Genomic DNA, 25,467 nt, shown 5'->3' with positions numbered 1-25,467 from the left:
TATTATTATTATTAATTTTACTACTACTATTATTATTATAATAATAATTATAATAATAAATATTATTATTATTATTATTATTATTATTGAATATTAATTATTATTCTTAATATTATAATTATTAAATATTATTATTATTATTGTTATTATTATTATTATTGTTGTTGTTATTATTATTATTATTATTATTATTATTATTATTATTATTATTATTATTATTAAATATTACTTATTTATTGTTGTTATTATTAAATATTAATTTTAAATAATATTGTTATTTTTAATATTATTTATTATTATTATAGTAATAATTCAATATAAATTATTATTATTTATTTATTATTATTAAATATTAATTATTATTATAATAATTCAATGTTAAGTACTTCCTCCGTTCTATTAATATTGCAACAATGGACTTTTTGCACTATTCATCACTCTTGTTTGACCATATAATATGAGTTACGTTAAGCAAAATATAGTCAAGTGGGATCTTGTTGGATTCGTCTCATAAAATACTTTTACAATATCAACTTTTTATAATTTTTACTCTCACACAATTATAGATATTTAGCATATAAAAGGTGTTTCGGGATGCGTAATTTACTCCTTGTTGCAATATTAACAGAACGGAGAAAGTATTATTTTTAAGCAGAGAAGGGCAAGCAGGGCGGAGCAGAGCCAAGCAACTCTGAAGAACGGGGTCTAAGTCTTTTAAGGCTTAATGTGTATCTTTTAATGTGATAAAAGGATAATATGATTAATCTATTTTATTATGAGATTTTTTCAAGAATAAAATTTATGTTAGAAATTGGTAACCTATATGGAGCAGCCAAGCAGTATATAAGGTGTAATTTTAAATACTTTCAAGATAATCTTAAGGTTCTTAACCTGTTTTATAATAAGTTAATGAAAATAATAGAGGTTAGAAGGGTTGGGAAAGGTTTATTTAGAACAAAAAAGAGAAGCTTGACTAATCTAAACCTCTAATAGAAATTAAATTTTTTTCCAAAAAATAAAATAAAAAATGGAAAATGTTATACTTAGTCCTTAGGGCTACATATAAGGCTACATATAATCATTAAATTTATACTTGAAAATCGTAAAAAGTTAAAAAAACATCAAAATATAAACACTAATAACACTGATTTATGCGTCTTTGTGTCATGAATTCCTAATTTTATACAATTTTCAATAGTACATTTAATGCTTAGATATAGCCCTTAGGCTACATATAACATTACCCATAAAAAATTAGAACAGTTGAAAAAGATGTGTAAAAACTAATCTGTGATAAAGAGAAACAAAGCAAATTTCAGATTAGTAGATATAATTAAAAACCCAATGTCAATTACATAAATGTAGCAACATACGAAGCCTTTTTTTTTTTTTTTTTTTTTTTTTTTCACAAAATATGACTATTTTACAAGAACCTAGTTAATTTGTGAACAATAAATGTAACAAATCTATTCACCTAATGAAATTACTTTCTTCAGTCGGACTTCCTAATGTAATTTTCCAAACATAATTTACAGAATGAAATGAATAAAATGAATGGTTAATTACAAATAATGGTATATTAGTATTAACCAACACTGGAAGGCAAAAGCTATACAAAAACCCTACTCTAACTCACACGGTCACACCTACAAAACAGTCTAAGAACAAACACCACAGCAAATTGTCCCAATTTGAACAAAGAACCACTGAATAAGATTTGGACAATTGTTTTCCATTGATGCAGGTGGCACCGGCAATTCATTGGGTAAATGTCGATGAAATGCATCGACAGCAGCTGCAACACCATCTTCATTATCTATCAACCGAGCTATTTCCATTGCTCGACATTTGACCTGATGAGAGGAAGGAGAGTGTAAAGGTTACTACAATGCAATTATGAAATGCATCAATTTAACAATATTAGCACATAATAATCACTTATAACATACAGAAGATTACATTTTGGATAGTTAGCACCAAAACTCAAATAAAGGCTCAGTTAATACCTATGAATCCTATGATACATATGCATAGATGTCTCAGGACTCTGAAATCTATTTACTCCTATATCATTTGAAAGGCGATAACTTTTTATAGCTATTATAGACACGGAGGTTACACTCAGTAAAAGCTAATGTGTTTGTAAGGCGTTGTTAATTTATATCAGAATTCTAAGATGCATTATCCACTGATTTCCCTCCTTGTATTGATCAGAAAAGTTCCTTATCCTAATGACAATTGCCAAACTGCAAACGTCGTAGGCAAAACCTATTTTCAACCGTTCTGGCCACTGGGATAAACATATTAGTATATAATAGTCTAAAACAAGTTAGATGAAGTACAGAGAATGTCTGAGAATGAAATTACCTCTGGCTCTAGCATGAATTCGATAGCATTAGAGAGAGCTTCGACAGTAAGCTCGTGAACAGGTATAGGTTCTGGCCCCAATCCTTTCTCATGAATCCTTTCACCCCAGAAAAACTGATCTCCAAAGAATGGAACAATTGTAGTGGGACACTGCAATTAATCAAATTTTCAATCAAATAATGTCACAACTTCTAAACACAAGCATGAAGTGAAAAATAGAATTATCTGATTTGCATTAACTTGTTAGGAATATACAAGTGAAAAAATATACATATAAACGTGAAATCATTTACAGTAGTTTTGATGGTCTGATATTATAACTGGAGCAACTTAGGGGGTGTTTGGTATCAAATTAGTAAAGGTAACGGATTGGAAACAAATTAGGGGGGGGGGGGGGGGAAAGGGTAATATATTGTGTTACCCTTACTAATTGTTTGGTATTCTTAAGGAAACGTAAATGATTACAACCAATCCGTTTCCTCTTGTTTGGCATAGATAAATTGGAAACAAAAAAGAGCAACAATGAGCCTAGTATATGAGCAACAACAATTTTCTATTTACTGATCTTCTTGATCAACTTAAAGATAAGATATAAGATTGTTTTTTCTTGCTAGGTTCTGTATCTTCCCTTCATCTTAAGCTATCCCTTCATTAATTAGAGAGTATTAGGGAGTAAAAAAGATTAGCCGAATTCGATAAAGTGGATAGAATCAAGCATTTCTGGTTCTGATCATATACAATAAGCAATAACATGCTACCATTTATAATTTTGTATAAATGCAAGAACAGATTTTGTGGTAAAACAGAGACAAACTATCATGTATTCATGTAGTTAAATTTTCAGCTAGGCTTTTTATCAAACAGGTTATGAGCACCCAAAAATGAATTCTAAATTTAGGAAAGATCAAACATGTAGAGATTAGTGTATGCTGTAAGCAATTTGCATTTCAGTTACAATCGTATAAAACAATATCATTAAACTATATACTATAATGTTACAAGACTAATTACAGAATTTTGTTCATTATTAAAAATGAATACCTGGAAATTGGATAAACGTTGGAAGCATCAAGATTATTCAAGCATCATATTAGCAATAATAACATGAAGCAAAAAGCAGGAGATTCAATTAAAGTAAAACTCAAATAGAACAGAAAAATCAGGATAGAACACCCTAGAAATTAACACCATAGATGGAAAATAGCAATCAACAAATAGATCAAAAACTCAAATAGGAAAATTTAACAACTTGATCAAAATTGAGATGTTTTTTTGGGAGATATGTCATATGAGAGCCTGAGAGGATAGAGGAGAGAGAAGAGGTAGAGTTGTCTTTTTGAGTTAGAGGAGAGACGGGATTTGTTTCCCCATGTTTTACTTTGGAAACAAAGTGGTGGAATGGGTTAGAGGAAAGAAACGGTTTCTGTTACTTAACTCATTAACCAAACATGTTCTAACGGAAACGGTAACACGATTCCGTTTCTAACCCTAGAAAAACAGCATACCAAACATCTCCTTAGATAGGAAACTAATGGAATTTAATTGTCTTCTCTAGTTGTATACATCGTCGTCTTACATAAATGTAACAGTCAGTAAAACATACCCCAGCTTTTAGTCCAGCCGCTGTAGTTCCACCACCACCATGATGAACCTGCAAATGCGAAACACAGTTTATTTTATAAGCATCTAGGTTGAAAACTATTACTATCTCCGTTAACTTTTATTTGCAACTTTGGAATATTTTATGTCTCACAAATAATACCCTAAAGTTGCAAATAAAAGTTAATGGAGGTAGTACTTGAACTCTTCATTTCACTACTACAAAAAATTGCCGAGTTTGATGCTTGGACACATACCACTGAATGCATAGGTTAAATACTAACATACATAATAACATTGATATAATGATTAGAACGGGTGATCTTTTGCTACAATGGTTCTTTTTTTTTTTTTTTTTTTTAACTAAATAAATTAAGCCTTCAAAGCAAGGATGTTACGAAAATCTTGTTCAGCTTAGTATTGCTCTAAATATCTACCAGTATGGAAATTCCAATTAGTTACTACTTTGACAGGAACTCACCACTGCAGAACATAGAGGAAAAAGCCAATCGTGAGGGCAATTCTCGAGAAGGAAGACGTCATCTGGAAGTTCAGAAGCTGCAAGACACCAACTAGGCTATAAAAATCCAAAGTACATCATATATATAACAGTCACTCCTTAGAGCATGATATCAAGAACCATTGTTCAACAACAGTGAAAGAGATGGAAAATAGAAAAGCAAATATGAGAGCGAAAAAAGAAACAAAGCTAGATAAGGATACTCACCAATACCAAGGCCTCCCCAACCACAGTCAATTATTCCACGCTGTCCGGTATGCTTCAATGCTTCAAGAATGATATCTGTAGTTCTCTTGGAATCATCAAGAAGCTAACAAGGGGAAAAAAATTACATTTTTTTGTTTTAGTAAATTACAAGCACAAGTAATCAATAAGGAAGCTATTACAGCTAACTACAATCATAAATAAGACGCTGGAAAAAGAGAAAAGGATCTTACCATGCTTCCAAAGCCAACATATATTGGCCTCGGCCCTTTCTTGATCCAATCTACTAACTCTTCTTGAGGTTGATACTTGGACCCAAGGTTTAAGAAACAATAACCAACAACATCAACTTCAGGTCCCCAGTCTGCAAGTCCATTAGATTTTATTAATAACTGTTAGTTAAGTCGTCTAGGATAAAACAAATGATTGAGCAAATGATACAAATTACACTTCATGCATTCTTCATTTTCAACAGCACAATTGTCTCAGCATACTTATTGTTACAGCCGTTGCTACTGTATCACCAAAAAAATCCAATTCCTACCTTTAGGTTTAGGTAAGACATGACGACTCCACATGTATGTCGTTGGCAAATGGTATGTAGATCCATAGTATGTGCTAAAGTATGAAATGGGAGGAAGGTTCAACTTTCTCTTTCTGATGTCATTTATGTGACCCCTTATCAGCCACCAAATCATCAGATCAACAATTACATATGACAACTGCATCAGTTCCACAATATAGAAGGGTCAGTGAACTAGCCAGGTTACTGGTGTACTGGGGCAATTAAGGAGTGACAGGAGCATACCCGGTTACCAGGACTTTGCGGTAGATGAGCAATTGGGATGGGAAATTCATAAGTTGGCCTGCCTATTCAAAAGAATTGTAAGAAGATATTCTTTGTATACAGCAACAATACTCATTACATGGAATTTAATTAAGCACAACAGATAATTCATGTCATTAAGTTTTGATCAAATCCACTACAAATGCTAAGATCACCAAATCCTTATCTGAAGGCATTTTGATCTTCTGGCTTTCAGGTTGTGCCCTCATATTTAAGTCTACTTTCTTTTCTTATCTTGTTTTCCTGTGATACATAATTGATCTCTCCTTATTAAACAAATTTAAAAAATCAATTTTATTTCCTTTAGGAGGGTAAGTCAAGGGGAATGAGCGAATGACATTTTAAGAATCTAAGCAACGAATAATAAAGCTTTTTTTAATCATCTGAAGTTGTCAATATGACCATACTAAAACGGCTCCTCTCACAGCCAGCCCAACTTTATATGTCAACGCTTGAGAGTGAGAGGGGGGGGGGGGGGGGGGATCCCCCAGTCCCAAACACGAGTTAATGGTGAAACTCAAACATGTGACCTCAAAGTCAAAAGGTGAAATGCTAAAAATAAAATTAAAAAAAAAAATGCTTTTTCGTAGTAATACATCTTACAGGAATCATATCTTCCTGTTTAACAATAAAATTCTAATCACGCAGAAATATAAACAGGTAGACCTTAAAAGCTCTAAGCTATTCAAAGTGAATGTCATCTGAGCCTCGTGTTTCAATGCCTCAACACGCTTCTTAACTAATTAAAAAGAAATCAGCATCTCAAGTCACCTTTTTATTGGCTGTAATCTTTAGTTGTTTCACTAAGGTGCCAAAATGACCTTACAACAGTGTCTAAAAACTCATAAAAGTTGCCAGGATGGTTTTAGAGATTGGCAGTCCCACTCTTCGATAAATTATAACCCTCAATCAACATATAATCTACTCTAAAACAAGAAAAATCTTGAGAAGAAAATCATCTAGTTAAAATATATTGCACTTAGTCAGAAAACTTACGTCCATGGCACAGTGAAGAGTATATGTAGAGGAACATTTAGAGCTTCAGCAACATGTAATTGTCCTGCAAGTTATAATGTACTTTCATCAGTGAATCAAGAAGTTATACATTAATAGACATATGCCAAAATACAGCCCACTCCCTCCAAAAAAACACAATGCTCAGTTGCACGCAATAATTACATAACTCCAAGCTCACTCTCTCGTAATGCATTTTAGAACACATGAATTTGCTCTTCGGCATACACCACAGAGATGCAGTTGTCCCATAAAGACTCTTTTTCTTTTTTTTATTATTATTATTTTATTTTTTTATTTTTTATTTTTTTTTGGGGTAAATTGTCCCATAAAGACATTGGTTAATTACATTCTGCTATCCTAGTGGCCAGTGAACACAGACATAGGAATTATGGCATTTAATTAAGATATGATGCTGAGGCATAAGCACATTAAATCACTCAGCACTCAAACCAAAACAATACTCCCTTTGTCTCATTTTAATAGTCAATTTTTCCTTGTTTATTATTCCAAATTAGTTGTCTAGTTTCCAATATAATAATAGGCCACACTTGTGATATGGTAAAAAAAAAAAAAAAAAAAAAACTCAACGGTGAATTGGTGATTGAACAAATGAGATTAAAATGGTGGGATAAATAACGATAAATGATTTTATCTAATGTTTTTCATTTACTAAATGAGATGACTAATATAGGGCATAGGGATTATATGGAGACAAAAAGGATAGCAGAAGAGAGCAATTCAAGAACAAGCTGAGACATTCAAAGATAAATGTCATCATGTGCTCCAGGAAAGGTTCAGATTTTGCAATGGTGAATTGTAAGGGGGAAGAACCAATTAAGAATCATAAACATACCATAAGCAGGAGGGTTAGCAATTATTGCTTGAGCTCTAAACGGTGCACCAGTCTTTATGTCTGGTTCTGTACAAGCAGGTAGGATTGATTCCATAATAGCTTCCAATTGCTTCCTTTGAATTGTTAACTCTCCTTTTGCTAAGGGCAACCCTTTATTTCTCGCCATATCTGATTATTTAAATGCAGGCAAATAACTTATAATTCAGTCATTGATGGGTTTTGTAAACACACTACATTGTGAAGAAATAATCAACAAAATGTGAAGTTTGATATTTATCTTATCAAAAGCGACAATACTTTTGCTATTTCAAATTAAAGAATGAAAAAAAATGGTGAATTAATATCACATATCCATAGCTAAGTGCCTAAGCCATCCGTCAAGATTAAAGTTCTTGCTTTGAATCAAATTAACATCAATATCAATATACCATCACTAACATCAATGTCATCAAGGAGCTTAATATGAAATAGAGCATTATAAGGTATATGAGTGCTTGTCAAAGTTATTTGATTCGCATTGTAACTGCCTGTCTCCATAGAATTCTAAAATCATTTTCATTCAAGCAAATGATATTGTAAATGGATGTACAGGAAACAATTTTTAAAAAAATTAAAAAGTGGGATGGGAGCTAGTAGGAACAGATGCAAGTCTTCTTACATCCTGCTAGAATGCGTGGATCACCACCCAAAGGATAGAACTCAACGCCAGCTGACTTGACAAAGTCACTAAAATTTATATGAGTTGCCAAACGAACATGATGACCAAAATCCTGCACATATAGCACCAGAATTTAGACATGAAATCACTGCACCCTATTTGTGGAAAAGGCCTTTTGAGGACCTCTAGCTTTTTTCTTTTCTTTATTTAAAATTTTATAAATTATTTCACATTTCTTTGCTGAATGAGCTTTATCATTATCTACCACTAAAATGTTAAACTATCATTCAACATTTAAGCCTTAAAGTCCAACCAAATTCTTGGTGAAGAATAAGTGGGGCCATTTCTGGAGATATATGAATATGCACAGCAAATGACAAGCTCACAAGCATATAGCAGCACAGAATTTATATACATGCCTGAAGTTTCTTGGCAACAGCTACAAAAGGTTGCACATCTCCTCGTGTGCCAACAACTAGCATAGCTATCTTTAACCTTGGAACAGATTTTCTCAGATCAGCATCAATGCCATCAACAGCAGCAGAAGCACTTTCAGTAGAAAGAAGCTGTGACAGCTTTGAAACTACTGAATTACCATTAGTCAAATCCTCCTCCGCTGCTCAGTCAGTAAAAATAAGTTATTTTTGTTACATTGATTACAGTCAGAAAATTTGAAATTATCTAATTGTTACAAGGCTTGAATGAGCAAGTAAGCCCCAATCAGCCATTCTCAAAAGAGTTGCAATAATTTACTCATTTACGTCTTTCTATTGTTTTTCCGACATTGGCACAAGAAACATAGTCATTGGAAACTACAGGGTACACCACTTAGCCTAATAGTGATAGATTAAGCAATATGCATGTCAATTTGTTACACAAGATCATTTCATGGACAACAACTTGCATTAACTGGTTACTAGTGAGAGTTATGGGCAAGAAAAAGTTATGATGCTATCACTTCTCTGCCACTATTTTGAGCTTTCCAAACAATTGCATTACCAGCAATTATGGTTTGCGGCCAAGATCATTACTATCTACTTTCAATTTGAAGGGTGAGCATCTCAGCATCCACCATCTCTAGTTATAGCCTTATAAGCCGAGCACAAACTCTTCATGAACTCTTGCACACTACCAAAATCCTTGTGGAGCAATATAAAACAAAAGTTGCACAGGGAGTACAACACTACATTCATCTGCATTACACTATGATGCCATGTTTGTCATCTCACTTATGTTGTAAACGATCTTAGCCCATCGTTTTTAGTTTTATTGACCTGAGTGTTGTAAATAAGACTTTTGTAGGGTCTAATGCCCCTATGTTCTGCCTTCCTCTACATGATGTTTACGACGACATAAACCCTCAAAATTTATGATTCAATAATATTATTGAGATTTGTCCTAAATGTGCTTGTTCTAACATAAGTCATTTTGCCTCATTGTAACAAAACTGGCAAAGGCATAGTTCTCAACACTCCTGTAAATTAGCATTGCACCAAAAATTCTTGCCCCTTATAAATTCAATTATATCCTTTCTTGTAGGGTCAAAAAACTAGTTGGTGATCCACAAATGACTGAATTATTTTCTAATTGACACTCCATTCTATTGAAGATGATAAACATAATAAGTCATTAAAACTAAAGCAATACAAACAACTCAGCCACTCAGGTGCACTATAAGTCTATAACTATATTGTAGCATCAATTACTAATCAAATTAAAATGTAAGCATAATATAACCCCTTCACTATTATAAATTTATAAATGCACCATAAAAATAACGGTCAAACTATTTTAGTTGATTAAAGTCTCGTTCGTGGGTGTAACTTCGTGGCTACCTATACATAAAAAATAACTAAATTAGACATAAATAGCAGAAAAATGCATACCTTCGGTTAAAATGCAATTGGAAGAACCGTTAGAAAGAGATGACTGCTTCAGAAAAACCGTCTGGTCCCTTTCCTCTGCCACATTGTCAACTCCTTCAAAAATTTTCACCAAATTATCACTTGAATTTACACCCATCTTAATTCCTGGGCATTACACTATACCCAGTTCAAGATTCAAACTTTTTTTTTTGGCAGTACAAGATTCAAACTTTAATCCCACAATTTTGCTAAATTGTGAATAAGAAAATGCTAAAAGCTGATTTTTTTTCAAAAAATGGCAATACCCAGAAAGATTAAAGATTCAAACTTGACTAATACACAAGATTAAGACCCAATTTAGCCCTAAAACTCAAAAAAAAAATCTCTTCTTTTTCCCCCTTTTCAAAAAAATTAAAATTGAAAAGTTGGGACTTTTGAGCAGAAAATCATGAAATTAAAAAAAGACCAAAAGTTTTGAAGTTGGAAAGAAAATTGCATACTAGGACCAGCCAGGTTGGCAACAACGAATATATAGGTGTCAAATTTCGAATCTTTTTTACTAAAATTACTGCAATTAAGCATGTCACATGTATTCTATTTATGCTAATTGGACAACAAATATTACAGTATTAAGAAACAAATTAAGGTTTGAATCTTATGATTTGACTCATAACATAAGTAGTGGAGTAGTAATACATACTCCTTAATTCATGCACTCCATCATGAATTTTCATTTGCTAACTTGGTTAATTAGTCAATTTTATTAGTTCACTAAAAAACAAATTTGGGCGTTGAATAGTCAACGCCTTTGGTAGGATTCATCCAATGGGCAATGATAATCATAGAAACAGATTTGCATTCTAAGAATTTCAATAATTTGATTTTTTTTAAAAAAGAATGTTATTTCTTGCTTGTTGTTCAAGTTTCTTGTTGACAATGAATGAAACAAAATAAAAAAACAAAAATAATAAAACGTGTCGTTGAATACTGTTTACTCCCTTAGAGCATTCACAATGGTTGTGCATAAGGACCTACTAGTAATTTCTAAATAATCGTTAGCTACATGCTAGTCATTGTGGTCTTGTGGAGCTACAACCCTTTGTAGCTAAGCCAATCTATATAGTTCTATATGTATTTTCACTCCACTCAACACATACTTCCCCCGTTCTATTAATATTGCAACAATGAACTTTTTGCACTATTCATCACTCTCGTTTGACCATATAATATGAGTTATACGTTAAGCAAAATTAGTCAAGTGAGATCTTGTTGGGTTCGTCTCATAAAATACTTTCACAATATCAACTTTTTATAATTTTTACTTTTACACAATTATAGATATTTAGCATATAAAATGTGCTATGGGATGCGTAATTTCCTCCTTGTTGCAATATTAACAGAACGGAGGAAGTATATATTAATTTTTTTTTTTTTTTAAATTTGTATGTATTTTTTTTTTATAATCTATTATTATAAAAGGATGTAGCTTACTATCGTAGAGTTTGTAGCTTAAATCTTCTAGCCATTGTGGATGTGGCAACTCAAAGCTACATATACATGTAGCTAGCCATTGTAGATGCTCTTAGTTTTTGCCTACTCCCTTAGTTCTAAAATAAAATAACCCAATCAAACTTGTATTATACCAATGTAAAATTTTAAACGGAGGGAGTAATATTTTAAATTAGGTATAAGCTAAAGAACATCCTAGGACGTTGAATAACTAAAAGTAGATTTATTAAACTAAAATGTGCATTAATTATATCGATTGACATCTAATTTTAATATGCATTTCCAAATTAATACTACGTAGTCCGTGCAACTTTAAGAAGTATTTTAAATGCTTATCTAACGTTCCAGCGCGTTCGTTAGTAAGATCCTAAGAGCATCCACAATGGTTGCGTAAAAGGACTTGCTTGCAATTTCTATATAATATAAAGCTACATGCTAGCTATTGTGGAGTTACATAGGTTGTAAGTTATAACTAGGTAGAGCTATATAATTTCATCCACTCAACAAACATATATTGATTTATTTACTCCGTAATATTTTTGTATGAATTTGTTTGTTTATTTTTTTATGGTTTATTTATTACAAAAAGATGTACTTAAATCATGTATTTTGAGGATTAATGATGTGACAACCCAAAGCTACATGTACATATAACTAACCATTGTGAATTTGTGATTGCTCATAATGCAAACATTAATGTTGGTCAAAGTGATTCATGTAAATAATGCAAACAGTCAATTTGAACATTTATTTTGAAACAGAAGGAGTACATTTACAGGCCCTGTTTGGTAGTTAGCTTATTGGGGGTATATTAGCTTATTTGACTAACTTTAGCTGATTGACTAGTCAAACAAGCTAATACAAGTGTTTGGTAGCAAGCTTATTGAAAGAGCTTATTCCACTAAATAAGCTCTTTTTGAAAAAGCTCATTTTAGGAGCTTTTTCAATTAGCTTATTCATTAATTATTGTGAAATGACACTTATAACCTCATTTAATTTAAAATCCTATCTAAACTACCTACCCCACAATTAGCTTATTGGTCATTTCACATACTCAATCACCTTTAAGCTATCAACTATCTACCAAACACTTTTACATAATCAATTAATACAATAAGTTAGTCAAATCAGTTGTCAAATCAGTTAATAAAATCAGCTAACTCAATCAGTTTCAGCTTTCAGCTTTCTCCCAAACAGGGCCATTTTTTAAATTAGTCATCTTGTACAGGATACTGCTCAAGTCCTGACCATTAAAGTATTTACCCAAGTCTCCGACTCTCCGTGATTATGCTAAATCAATTTCTAATTATTGTTATAAAGTATGATTTATAGTTTAATGCACTTTAGAAGAATTAGGAGCTTCATTTACCTTTATAATAAACTGTAAACAAAATTTCCTGCATTCCTTCACATAAATTGAACTCGGCAACTATTGTTAGTTTGCTACCCTATTTCATCGTCCATACTGTGGTATGTGAGAATCATAAGGAACTGCTTCCGATTTAAAGAACTGCTTTCAATATGTTGAGATCAACTTTATCCTTCTTAAAGACCATATTCTGTCATGGTGGTCTTCAATCTCCTTGTTCGCGGATCATCAAGTCCCAAATGCAGTCGCATACCATCAAGGCATCAACCTATCTTCGTAATCATGGTATTTTATGATTTCCAATTGAACACAACATGAATCTTATTGCTGATGTTTGGAAACTTGCGAATTTCAGATAACTGGAATCTTCTGCACATAATTACCACCCAAAATTTACAGATGCTTTTACTAACTACACTAAGATGATTCAGCTAAGAGCAGCCAACCACAAACGAAATTTATATTTGCTCACTTATATTCTATTAGGAGTTACTAATACTAACAGTCAGGTTAGATGTTTCCCCTTGCACATGAACCAGGGGCGCTTGTATTGAGAGAGCATCTAGCTAAGCAAACTTGTGCATCTACAAGCAATGACTTGTATTCCACTGGGATTTTCTATCCATCCACATGTCGAGAATAGTAGTGCATTGCAATTGATGTAAGAAATGCTCTCACTCACAAACAAGACTTCATTGATGAGATTGCTCGCCAATCAAATACAAAGTACAACATTCATTCCAAGGGACTACCACTGCATTGAACGAACTCTCCTCAAAACACGTGGTGGCCTTTTCTTCTCCACAACTGGGACTACTTTTTCCATGAGCTGCAGAGGAGATTAAAGTCAGATATCAGAAAACAGAGTCTTAAATTACACAAGTGATTAATATGGAGTAAGTGATAAACGCTTCCTACTGCCCACTTTCACCTCTGCATGTAGATAGACTTGGACACCCTAAAATATTCTAGTAGTTCAAAGAAATTTAGAATTACAATGAGCAGAGCAACAAGAGCTTTTACAGTATGCTTATGAGCTAGTATAGGGAGGGAAAAACAACACAGAAGATGGGTCACCTCTCCTCACTAAACGAAAAAGACACAAAAAGGAATAAGAAATGACCAACATTGTAGTAAAAGCAATATGCGATGAATGTAACATTCATGATACATAAGAGCTATTGAAAAGTATGCTCAAATTATGATTACAATGATGGTTGAAATCAGCTTATCCAAAAACAAAATCACTACTGGAGGTTTCTTCCACCTAAAATGACTCAAGCAAGATGGGAGAATGCATGGATTACATCACAAGGAGATAGGAGTCGAGGTGGTGGTACATCAAACTTGCAAATGATCAAGAAGTTTGCATTCTTTTCAAAGCAAACCAAAAACAAAAGTTTCAGAATCAATATAAAAAAAATATGTATATCAGTGGTTAGTGCAGCTCACACACATAAACAGAATAAAAAGGCTTATCCGCTTACCTGATCTTAACACCCATTGATCAGGTAACTCCCAAGGCAGAATATAGCAATAGGATAGAAGAGGTAGGCATCTCAATAATGACCAACCTAGACTCATCCTAGAAAAAGAAGTATGGTTTCTTGTAGACAAGAACCGTAAAATTCTTAATTTTTTTTTTAATCAAATAGTCTAGACAGTAACAATCCAATGTTGCTTTTGTTTGGACACTTAAGGTACATATTCCTTAACATATACATACCAAACAAGGGTAAGGTTGAAACTGAAAGAAAAACACTTGCAAACAGCTTAAGAGGGAGCTCAGTGAACACAAGCAGGTACGCTATGGTCATATGGCCAACCAACATATTTAGATTTCTGTTTTTATTTTTTTTTCCCCTTTTCCTTTTAAGGTCACTCAGTATACTATTTCTTGAAGGTCAAGTCTTCCACCTGTGCACAGTATCTGAAAAACAACTAGTTCATCCAACTATCCACAGTTTAAACCACCTCCCTCTGCCCAAAACACACATCCGAAAAAGGAAAAAAAAAAAAAACTATACAGGTAAATCTTCACTTCCAAATAAATTCATTAAAAAGTCCTATGAGTCTATGACTAATAAATCTTATAAAACATGAGCCTTGGTATTCCATCGGTTCATTATTGCATCATCATTCAATTCAAGTCCTTAAGACCCACTCATCCAAAAACAGAAGGGCCAGTTATTATTGTCAAATATTGATTGAAGCTGCAGTCGGTTAAATATCATCACCCACTCTTCAATCTATATTGCTACTCAATTGCCTAACAAGTTGCCAAAATTTATAGATGCCTTTCTAGACATGTATTCCAACCTTTAATAAACAATATATCTAATAATCAACAGTCTGAACCACAAAATTATTCAGAGTGAGTCATCAGCTAGCTAACACTCAAGTATTTGCTTACTGAGTATATTGCAAAAAGGGAATTGCCGCATATCTGGCTAATCAATAAAATTGATGCAAAACGGGAAAGGTTTTGGTACTCTTAACAGCTTCTTCATTGTAAATACTAATTTCATATAAAACTGGTGCACTTCTCAAAGGTGAACAGACAAAAACTAATTTCATAAAGATCTACATTCACTAGTTACCAACCAGACTGCTAAGCACAAAAAATTGACTCTCAAATCTATAGCTAACAAAAAAATCTCAAATCACCTGATCTACTAGCCTAAACAAATAGATAAACTATTCAACTAGCCAGGTAACTATAATCATCCAAAAAGTCTATATTTTAAATCTGTTACAATTTTCAATGTGCAAATACCAGATTTTCAAATTTTACAGCATTAGTCATCATTAAAAAATAATAATAAAAATATATGATGATAGCACTTGCTTTAGATCTTGCAATAACAGTAAAATGACACGTATCTCACGCGAAGTTCATCAAACGGATTAGATTTTCATTCATATTAAAAATAGTACATAAGAATAATTACCTGCTTCAACCTTTCATTTTTCCGCTCTGCCTGCATGACGATAAAAAAAACCACCATTAGATGCAAAAAAAGGTATTTCAATACTTCATCCATCCCACAAGTCACTATTACAATCTTAGTCTGTAATCTGTATCAGGATGCTGTTAATTTCTTAAAATTGTAAAGATCTAAAGGTTCCTAATTCACACGCTACCCAAAAAATAAATAAATACTACCTCTTTGCCTGCACAATATTCGTTACACTTGCCTTTGGCACAAAATTAAGAAAAGTGGATAGCAAGAGTAACTGAGAAAGTGTGGGATTGAATAAAGAAAATCTAGCCTAGATAGGAGAAAGTATGGGGTTGGAGAGAGAGTTCATAAGAGCAATTTTAACTGAAAAAGCATGTGTGCAATAAAATTTAGTCAAAACAAAAATGGGACGGAGGGAGTATATTATGTTGATCAAATTTTTGGGTGATATTGAAAGAAATTTTATTTTTTTTATTTTTTTCTCAAATTTCAAAAAGTGTAGCAAGCAGAAGAGCATGATATGGAGACAAAGATAGTTCAATTACTGTCATTCATTATAGAAGATGGGGATGAAGCAACCCTCTGTCCTCACCACCCCCTGGCCCCAAGATATAATCACATAACAAGCTTAAAAGAGCATAATGCAATTTACACTTTCTTTCAACTTCAAGACAAGATATTACTCCCCCCGTCCCAATTTACTAGCTCCATGGCCATTTGCAAACGATTTTACGTAAATAAAAATTAGAGATAAAAAAAAAAATATTTAAAAAAAAAGAGAGAGAGAGAGAGAAATACTTATTTTAAATGGAAATGGAGTACGTAAATAGGGATACCCCAAATAGAAAAACATAGCAAGTGAATTGGGACGGAGGGAGTAACAAGGCAGAAATAGGGCATACAGGTAGTCAGATACAGTCTTAGATAATTAGTACAAAAGATCACAACCCAGGCAGGGATGATTGCCAGGATTTTGGTTTGGATCATGTCGACAATCTTGACATTCATCATATGGAGATCCATGAATTACAGCACAATCAATCAATCAATCAAAGCCTTAATCCCAAAAGTGGGGTCGGCTAACATGAACCAAATTTGATTATTCCGTGTAGTCATCAACATAAATCTTTCTCCTCCATCCCTTACGATCCAAAACTTCATCCTCACGTAAATCCATGCACTTCATATCCTTCCTCACTCCTTCCAACCAAGTCATCTTTGGTCTCCCTCTTCCTCGTTTAATCCCTCCATGGTCCCACTCTTCCACTCTTCGCACCGGTGCACCCTCGGGTCTCCGTCTTACATGTCCAAACCAACGCAGACGATTTTCCCTTAATTTATCTACAATGCCCGCCACACCTACTTTCTTGCGAATAACCTCATTTCTGATTCTATCTCTTAAAGTGTTTCCACACATCCACCTTAACATGCGCATTTCCGTAACCTCCATCTTTTTAATATGCTCTTTCTTAGAAGCCCAACATTCTGTACCATAGAGCAACACTGGTCTTATGGCAGTCCTGTAGAATTTTCCCTTCAACTTTAAGGGAATGCTGCGGTCGCATAACACTCCCGTGGCCGCTCTCCATTTAAGCCACCCTGACTTAATCCTGTGGGTCACGTCTTGATCAATGTCACCATTCTTCTGGATGATCGACCCTAGGTACTTAAAACATTCACTCATGGTCAAATCCTTTCCATCCAAACTCACCACTTCATAGCTTGTCCCCCTCTGAGTGCCAAAACGACATACCAAATATTCAGTCTTACTCCGACTTAGCTTAAACCCTCTAGATTCCAACCTTTGCCTCCATTGCTCCAACTTGACATTAACCCCATCCTTAGTCTCATCCACCAAAACGATATCATCTGCGAACAGCATACACCATGGAACCTCATCTTGAATTGGTCTAGTTAATTCATCTAGAACCGTTGCAAAAAGAAAAGGGCTTAATGCAGACCCTTGATGCAATCCGATTGTAATAGGGAAATCTTTTGTCAACCCTCCGCATGTCCTCACATTTGTTGACACATCCCGATACATATCCTTAACTAGGTCTACATACCTTCGTGGGATACCTTTCTTCAACATTGCCCACCAAAGTATCTCTCTTGGCACCTTGTCATATGCCTTCTCTAAATCAATAAAGACCATATGAAGATCTTTCTTCTTTACCCTATAAAACTCCATCATTTGTCTTATCAAATGGATTGCCTCCATAGTAGATCTCCCAGGCATAAAACCAAATTGGTTATCTGAAATGCTTGTGCATGCCCTCAACCTTTGTTCAATCACCCTTTCCCACAACTTCATAGTATGGCTCATAAGCTTAATTCCTCGATAGTTAGAACAATCTTGAGCGTCTCCTTTGTTTTTATAAACCGGGACCAAGGTGCTCTTCCTCCAATCTTGTGGGATCCTTGTAGCCGTCCATATCTTGTTGAAAAGGTTTGTTAACCAATCAATACCAATCTTACCCAAACACCTCCACACCTCTATCGGTACCCCATCAGGGCCAACCGCCTTCTTAGGTTTCATCTTCCTCAGTGCAATCTCCACCTCTACTCTCCTAATCCTTCGCACATACTCCATGTTGATTTCTTCATCACTCATAGAGGTATCTCCTATCACAACTCCATTACTTCTATTAAATAATTCATCGAAGTACCCCTTCCACCTGTCCTTGATGCCCTCCTCTTGCACTAGGACCATTTGGTTCTTATCTTTGACACACTTCACCATGAATTACAGCACACCTAATAGGAAACTAAAATCATGCAACTAAAAATGATAAATGTTAGTTCACAATATATAAATGGTTTTTGTGTAGATAGACAAGATATAAATAGTTCCCAAAAAAAAAAAAGGGAGAAAAGGGAAGCAAAATTACTTCATAAGGTAATGCACTAATGCATCATATGCAAGCACCTGAGAACATTGAAGGCTATTTCTAACAAACAACCTCTAAATTTTTTTTTTCACCCACTTACTATCGATACAAAGACCAAGGAGAATGAGAGAGAGGTACCACCCATGTGGGGTATAACAATTATTTCAGAGAGAGAAAGACCAAGGCATTGTTAAATGGTTTAATTACATCCCATGAATGGACCAAGGGAGGGCAAAAAGAAACATAATTTTCTTACAAAAGTGGGTAAACTTGAAAAGATGAAATAAGAAAGTGGGAAGAGCAAAAACAGAACAGAGAGAGTATCAATGTCAAGTTCTTGGGTAATTTGACAAGAAACATCAATAAAAGCCAACCCAGATTCTTTGGAGGGAAAAGGAAGCAGGGGTGCTTAATAAGGTAATACCAATTCCTGTACTAAATGGCAAACATATAACAAAGATATGCAAAGACCTGTATACTATACAATCGCGAAGTACGTCAAAAATAAAAAGATACATGACCATGTAATAGGAGTCATATTCTCTTTTTTTTTTTTTTTGGGGGGGGGGGGGGGGGGTTGGCCTTTATCAATTCTAAGCAGTTTAAAATGCTTTTAGGCATAAAAGGCTCAGGCCAATACAAAATCAAAGCTAGAATAACTCAAATGCCACTATCATAGTACATTGCTGATTAGGTTGAGCTAAGAAGGCCTATTATCAAACTGTTATGGATTGAAATCATTGAATCATGGATGAAATTCAAAGCCAACTAATTATCAATTTATATCAAATATTATTGACAAGAAAAAATCTACTTCGTAATATTCTGCAATGAAATATATTCAATCCAACTTCTAAGTAGAGCTTTCAAAAAGAAACAAATATAATCGACAGGCAAAAATCTACTTCGTAATAGTCAGTAATGAGATATGTTCAATGCAAGTTCCAGTAGAGCTTTCAAAAGGAAACGAAAATAATCAACGGGCAAAAATCTACTTTGTAATATTCTGCAATGAGATGTATTTAATCCGACTTCCAGTAGAGCTTAAAAAAAAAAAAAAAAGAAAAGAAAAGAAAAGAATGTAATAGTTCCAAAAAGTGAACAGAGCACCAGTTCACTAAAAAAGATCCCACGTGATCGTATAAGAACTACCAAAGGTGGACAACTTGTTATGTCACTCTCTCACCATAATTTCCAATTCAGACCACTTCTTTCAGATTTCTCACATGCTAAAATATTGCTACTCCATCTAATACTGGCAAGCTACATTTTTTCAAAAGGTCAGATGATTTTATCACTATATCATAATAAATAAAGAAATTACAAAATGAAAATCTCACTCACATACTTCTTAAAATAAATTTAGAAATGTTAACTCATCATCAGCATTACCATTTACCAAGTTCAAATGTTGCCTATTATTATAAGATAGAGATGCAATTAGCAACTTGACATTAAGAAGCATTTACTGATATCTTATGAAAGCATTTGACAGCTAGTGGAGGACAAACCACAACTTTGGAATATAAGTACAGAGTCTGATACTTAGATATGTCCTTAAAAATTTAGAGTATCACTTTATACATTTGATACTGAGAATCACAAACTACATACTAAGCATCAGAAACTACATTTGACACAGCCCACCTTTCTAGTACCAAATGATACCTAACCAGCAACCAGCCAAATCATACCAAATCCTCCTTTCACAGACAAAGGGAGCATAAAATTAAGATACTAAGTATAACCGTTACAGGTATATAACAATGCATATAAAAAGTCATAAAAGAATATCTCTAGAGTCTAGATTAACTACTGAATGGCTAAGCAACTTAAGGTTTAACTAGCATTTTAGCCCGTTCAATGCACGGGTTATAACTTATGTTATTTTTCATATAAATGTATGCTTTTTAATAGTTTAAACTACGAAGTTATTGTTTCATGATTTTTGAGGTGAATGCTGTGAAAACTTATAAAAAAAAAAAAGTGAGGGTGGAATTGTGGAAGAATATGAAGGGATTTAGTTAACTATATATACATGAATATTGTAGAATATGAAATGACATACTCCGCACTTCGTATTTTAAGCTATATTTTAAGTTTAAGAGATAGAAATACTTTATTATTATTATTATTATTATTATTATTATTATTATTATTATTATTATTATTATTATTATTATTATTATTATTATTATTATTATTATTATTATTATTATTATTATTATTATTATTATTATTATTATTATTATTATTATTATTATTATTATTATTATTATTATTATTATTATTATTATTATTATTATTATTATTATTATTATTATTATTATTATTATTATTATTATTATTATTATTATTATTATTATTATTATTATTATTATTATTATTATTATTATTATTATTATTATTATTATTATTATTATTATTATTATTATTATTATTATTATTATTATTATTATTATTATTATTATTATTATTATTATTATTATTATTATTATTATTATTATTATTATTATTATTATTATTATTATTATTATTATTATTATTATTATTATTATTATTATTATTATTATTATTATTATTATTATTATTATTATTATTATTATTATTATTATTATTATTATTATTATTATTATTATTATTATTATTATTATTATTATTATTATTATTATTATTATTATTATTATTATTATTATTATTATTATTATTATTATTATTATTATTATTATTATTATTATTATTATTATTATTATTATTATTATTATTATTATTATTATTATTATTATTATTATTATTATTATTATTATTATTATTATTATTATTATTATTATTATTATTATTATTATTATTATTATTATTATTATTATTATTATTATTATTATTATTATTATTATTATTATTATTATTATTATTATTATTATTATTATTATTATTATTATTATTATTATTATTATTATTATTATTATTATTATTATTATTATTATTATTATTATTATTATTATTATTATTATTATTATTATTATTATTATTATTATTATTATTATTATTATTATTATTATTATTATTATTATTATTATTATTATTATTATTATTATTATTATTATTATTATTATTATTATTATTATTATTATTATTATTATTATTATTATTATTATTATTATTATTATTATTATTATTATTATTATTATTATTATTATTATTATTATTATTATTATTATTATTATTATTATTATTATTATTATTATTATTATTATTATTATTATTATTATTATTATTATTATTATTATTATTATTATTATTATTATTATTATTATTATTATTATTATTATTATTATTATTATTATTATTATTATTATTATTATTATTATTATTATTATTATTATTATTATTATTATTATTATTATTATTATTATTATTATTATTATTATTATTATTATTATTATTATTATTATTATTATTATTATTATTATTATTATTATATTTTATATGTTTATGTAATTGTTAATTCAACTTTATTCTATCATGTTAGAAATGAAACACTTCATTTTCTTACTTAAATGTGCAAGTTACGCATAAAGACTTTAACATTATGTAATATTTTTAATTTAATTTTTTTAATATTAAAAAGGTAAGAGAAGTAACATGTGGCATATGAGTGAGTTGTGAGGACATGTGGCATATGAATAAGTTGTGAGCACATGTGGCATATGAATGATTGTGGTTTAAGTTTTTAAATACTAAGTATAGAAGTATAGAAGTATAGATATAGATTTTAAAAAAACCATGGCACCTTGAACGAGAGTTAGTACAAACGTAAAATGCCAAGCAACAAAAGTTTAATTTCAAGATCCTACCTTTTCTCTCAATAGTTGTTCATTCTCCTCCTCCAACTTCATAGCCAATGATTCCAATTCAACTTGATAAGCCTACATGGCAATAACAAAAAAAAATCAACTCACACTCTTTTCTCTACACTACATAATTGGAATATCCAATGTTACCTAATTCCCTAAATCCCGGCGGACTACAATCTAAAACAATGGATCCCTTTTACGAACTAATACAACAAAATCACGTATTGAGAATTGTATTCCCATACTCATTCCGGTACCAAAGCATACCATGAAATAGATTAACACTCTACCACCTAAGTAGAAATTCTCATGATACATTTCAGGCATAAATTTATTAGTCTAACATACCATGCATATTTGTCACCCAAATATAATTTAGATTTCTATATAGTACATACCCACTTCCATAATTCAAAGATATACAAGTATATTCAATTAATCCTTCAATTCCATCAAATATATAGAGAAAAAAATTACCAATAATACAGAAAATTATACCTGCTTGCGCTCCCTAGACCTGGCAGCAGACTCCCTATTCTTGATCATCCTCCTTTGCCTCTGTTGAGCAGCCTTATCCAAAGGTTCCATTATTGGCCCACCTCTTCTCTTTCCTCTCACTCCTCCCATAACCTCCATCCCACCTCCTCCAACACCAACACCACCATTCCCATACGCCATCACACCACCAATCGAAACCGGCATCGGCCCCGGCTGCTGCACCGGCAAATAAGAACTCTGAACCAACGAATGATAATGATCAAAATCAAACAACCCACCACTACCCATCTTCATCTCCTCAGAAACCCCAACTTTAACATCCTCCTCCTCCATCTCCCCCGCCACGGCCGCAACCTCTTCTTCCTCCATCCCAGCCCCGGCTTTCGCCAGAAAATCCTCCAAAGTCATCATCTCATCCACTGCCTCAACCTTACACTCCTTCCTCTCGTTTTTCCCAGATACAATATCTCTCCAAACCTCCTCCACCGTCTTCCGCTCACTCCCCTGCTGCTGCCCTACCACCGCCGCCTCCTCCGCAGTAGAACCAATCGCAGAAATCGCACCCGCCGCATCAATCAACGTAATCTCAGCATCAAGCAACGCCGATTCCGGCGGATTATCAGGAGCATAAACTTCATTAATCCGGTGTTGAAGATCGGAATTGGTGAAATCAGGGATCATTTGAGAAGGCGAAGAAGAACGATTTCGATGAAAATGGTGATGATTATGGTGATGATGATGAGAATTGAGATCCGAATTTGTAGAATTGGAGGTAGAAGGCATCACCTTAGATGACGCCATTTTTCCCTCCAAAATCTTAGGGATTAAAGTTTTGGGGGTTTGATTGAAAAATTGAAGGGAAATTAAATTAGGGCTTTGATTTGAATTGAATTGAATTTTAGGTTTGAAAGTAAAGGGGGAAAAGAGAGAGTGAGGATGATTGAGTGATGAAAGAGACAAACACTGTTTGATTAGAGAGAGAAAGATCAAAACCGGGAGATGTTTGGGTTTTCTGGAAACTGCGCTTTTTATGGATTTTTTAACGTATTCCGTACATGGATTTTATGTTATACCGATAACTTTACTAGGTGTAGTGGTGATTGACTACACTGAGGGTATGTTTAGCCAAGCTTTTGGAAATCAACTTCTATTTCTTAGAATTTCTTAGAAGTAGTTTTTCAGAAATTATTTCTAGAGAAACACTTGTAAAAAAACAGAATTATTTGGCCTAATAAATTTAGAAGTGATTCTTAGAAATAGAAACTATTTTTCCCTATTTGGCCTGTAGTAGTTTTTTTTATAATTCTGAAGCAAAGTAAGCTAGTTCTTTATCTCAACTGCTATTCGTCGCTCCCATTTTACCGGGTAACGCTCCCTTTTTGACTGAATGGACAACTATGCCCTTTATGCCATTTGTGTTATAAAAAGGACCTTGTTCCCCATTTGGACACATTACAAGAAACGGTCCCCTCACTTTACGACCTTGCTATCCCGAGCCTCCCAAAATCGGTCCCCACGACCTTAAAACCAAATCGGTCCCCACGACCACCTAAATTTTATATTTTAAAAAATCGTGAAATTTTCCAACGGGTCTTGGGTCATGGACGACGAGTGGAACATACGTACGCCGGAGAATGCGTCGGATCATTCCGTAAGTTTTTTTTTATTTTTTATTTTCGGCAATTAGGACATCCGCCTAAAATTTCCGGATGTCCTAGGTACATCCGCCTAAAATTTCCGGATGTACCATGGAACATCCGGAAATTTCAAGCGGAAGTAGGGATCCGCCTGAAAAATCCGGATGTTCCATGGTACATCCGGAAATTTTAGGCGGATGTACCAAGGGACATCCGGAAATTTTAGGCGGATGTCCCTGTTCATATTTTTTTTTTAAATGTTAAGTACGTTTATTTAATTTTTTTTATGTTAATTAAGTTTGTTTTTTTTTATGTTTTTTTTTCGTGGTCTTGTGATTTAGTATTTGATTATTAATGTAATTTTTTTGTATTAATATGATTATTAGTAATATGATTATTTTTTGTTACATTATTATTATTATTTATATTATTATTATTATTTATATTATTATTATTATTTATATTATTATTATTATTTATATTATTATTATTATTTATATTATTATTATTATTATTGAAAATATTATTATTATTATTATTATTATTATTATTATTATTATTATTATTATTATTATTATTATTATTATCGTAGTTGTTGTTGTTGTTGTTGTTGTTGATGTTATTGTTGTTGTTGTTGTTGTTATTTTTATTGTTGTTGTTGTTGATATTGTTATTATTAATTAGTAGAAATATAATTTTAATAATAATAATAATATTATTATTATTATTATTATTATTATTATTATTTAGTAATTAATGTTATGGTCTTATAAATTGTTTTGTAGTTGTTGTTATAATTTTTTATTATCATTAATA

General features: G+C 31.8%; 2 protein-coding genes across 2 annotated transcripts; both read right to left on the bottom strand.

Annotated features, from left to right (window-relative positions):
- Positions 1-1,386: 1,386 nt before the first annotated feature.
- On the bottom strand, positions 1,387-10,562 carry LOC145638038 (sterol 3-beta-glucosyltransferase UGT80B1-like). The gene is made up of 13 exons (XM_081689011.1): positions 9,952-10,562; positions 8,485-8,681; positions 8,066-8,177; positions 7,408-7,575; positions 6,534-6,597; positions 5,499-5,556; positions 5,235-5,412; positions 4,924-5,054; positions 4,694-4,796; positions 4,448-4,524; positions 3,971-4,018; positions 2,368-2,517; positions 1,387-1,853 (listed from the first exon to the last, which is right to left on the bottom strand). The coding sequence occupies exons 1-13, from the start codon at positions 10,085-10,087 to the stop codon at positions 1,659-1,661; spliced, it is 1,617 nt and encodes a 538-aa protein (XP_081545137.1). The 5' UTR covers positions 10,088-10,562; the 3' UTR covers positions 1,387-1,658.
- A 2,595-nt stretch (positions 10,563-13,157) lies between these two features.
- On the bottom strand, positions 13,158-24,029 carry LOC145639137 (G-box-binding factor 4-like). Its single transcript, XM_081690303.1, has 4 exons — positions 23,015-24,029; positions 22,517-22,588; positions 15,760-15,789; positions 13,158-13,637 (listed from the first exon to the last, which is right to left on the bottom strand). The coding sequence occupies exons 1-4, from the start codon at positions 23,813-23,815 to the stop codon at positions 13,557-13,559; spliced, it is 984 nt and encodes a 327-aa protein (XP_081546429.1). The 5' UTR covers positions 23,816-24,029; the 3' UTR covers positions 13,158-13,556.
- Between the last annotated feature and the right edge of the window lie 1,438 nt (positions 24,030-25,467).

The sequence above is a fragment of the Chenopodium album genome, chromosome 7, assembly GCF_948465745.1.
Source record: "Chenopodium album chromosome 7, dcCheAlbu1.1, whole genome shotgun sequence".
In the NCBI taxonomy this organism is placed as follows: Eukaryota; Viridiplantae; Streptophyta; class Magnoliopsida; order Caryophyllales; family Amaranthaceae; genus Chenopodium; species Chenopodium album.
The sequence above is the reverse complement of the archived record's forward strand: the minus strand, read 5'-3'. Positions and strand labels throughout refer to the sequence as shown.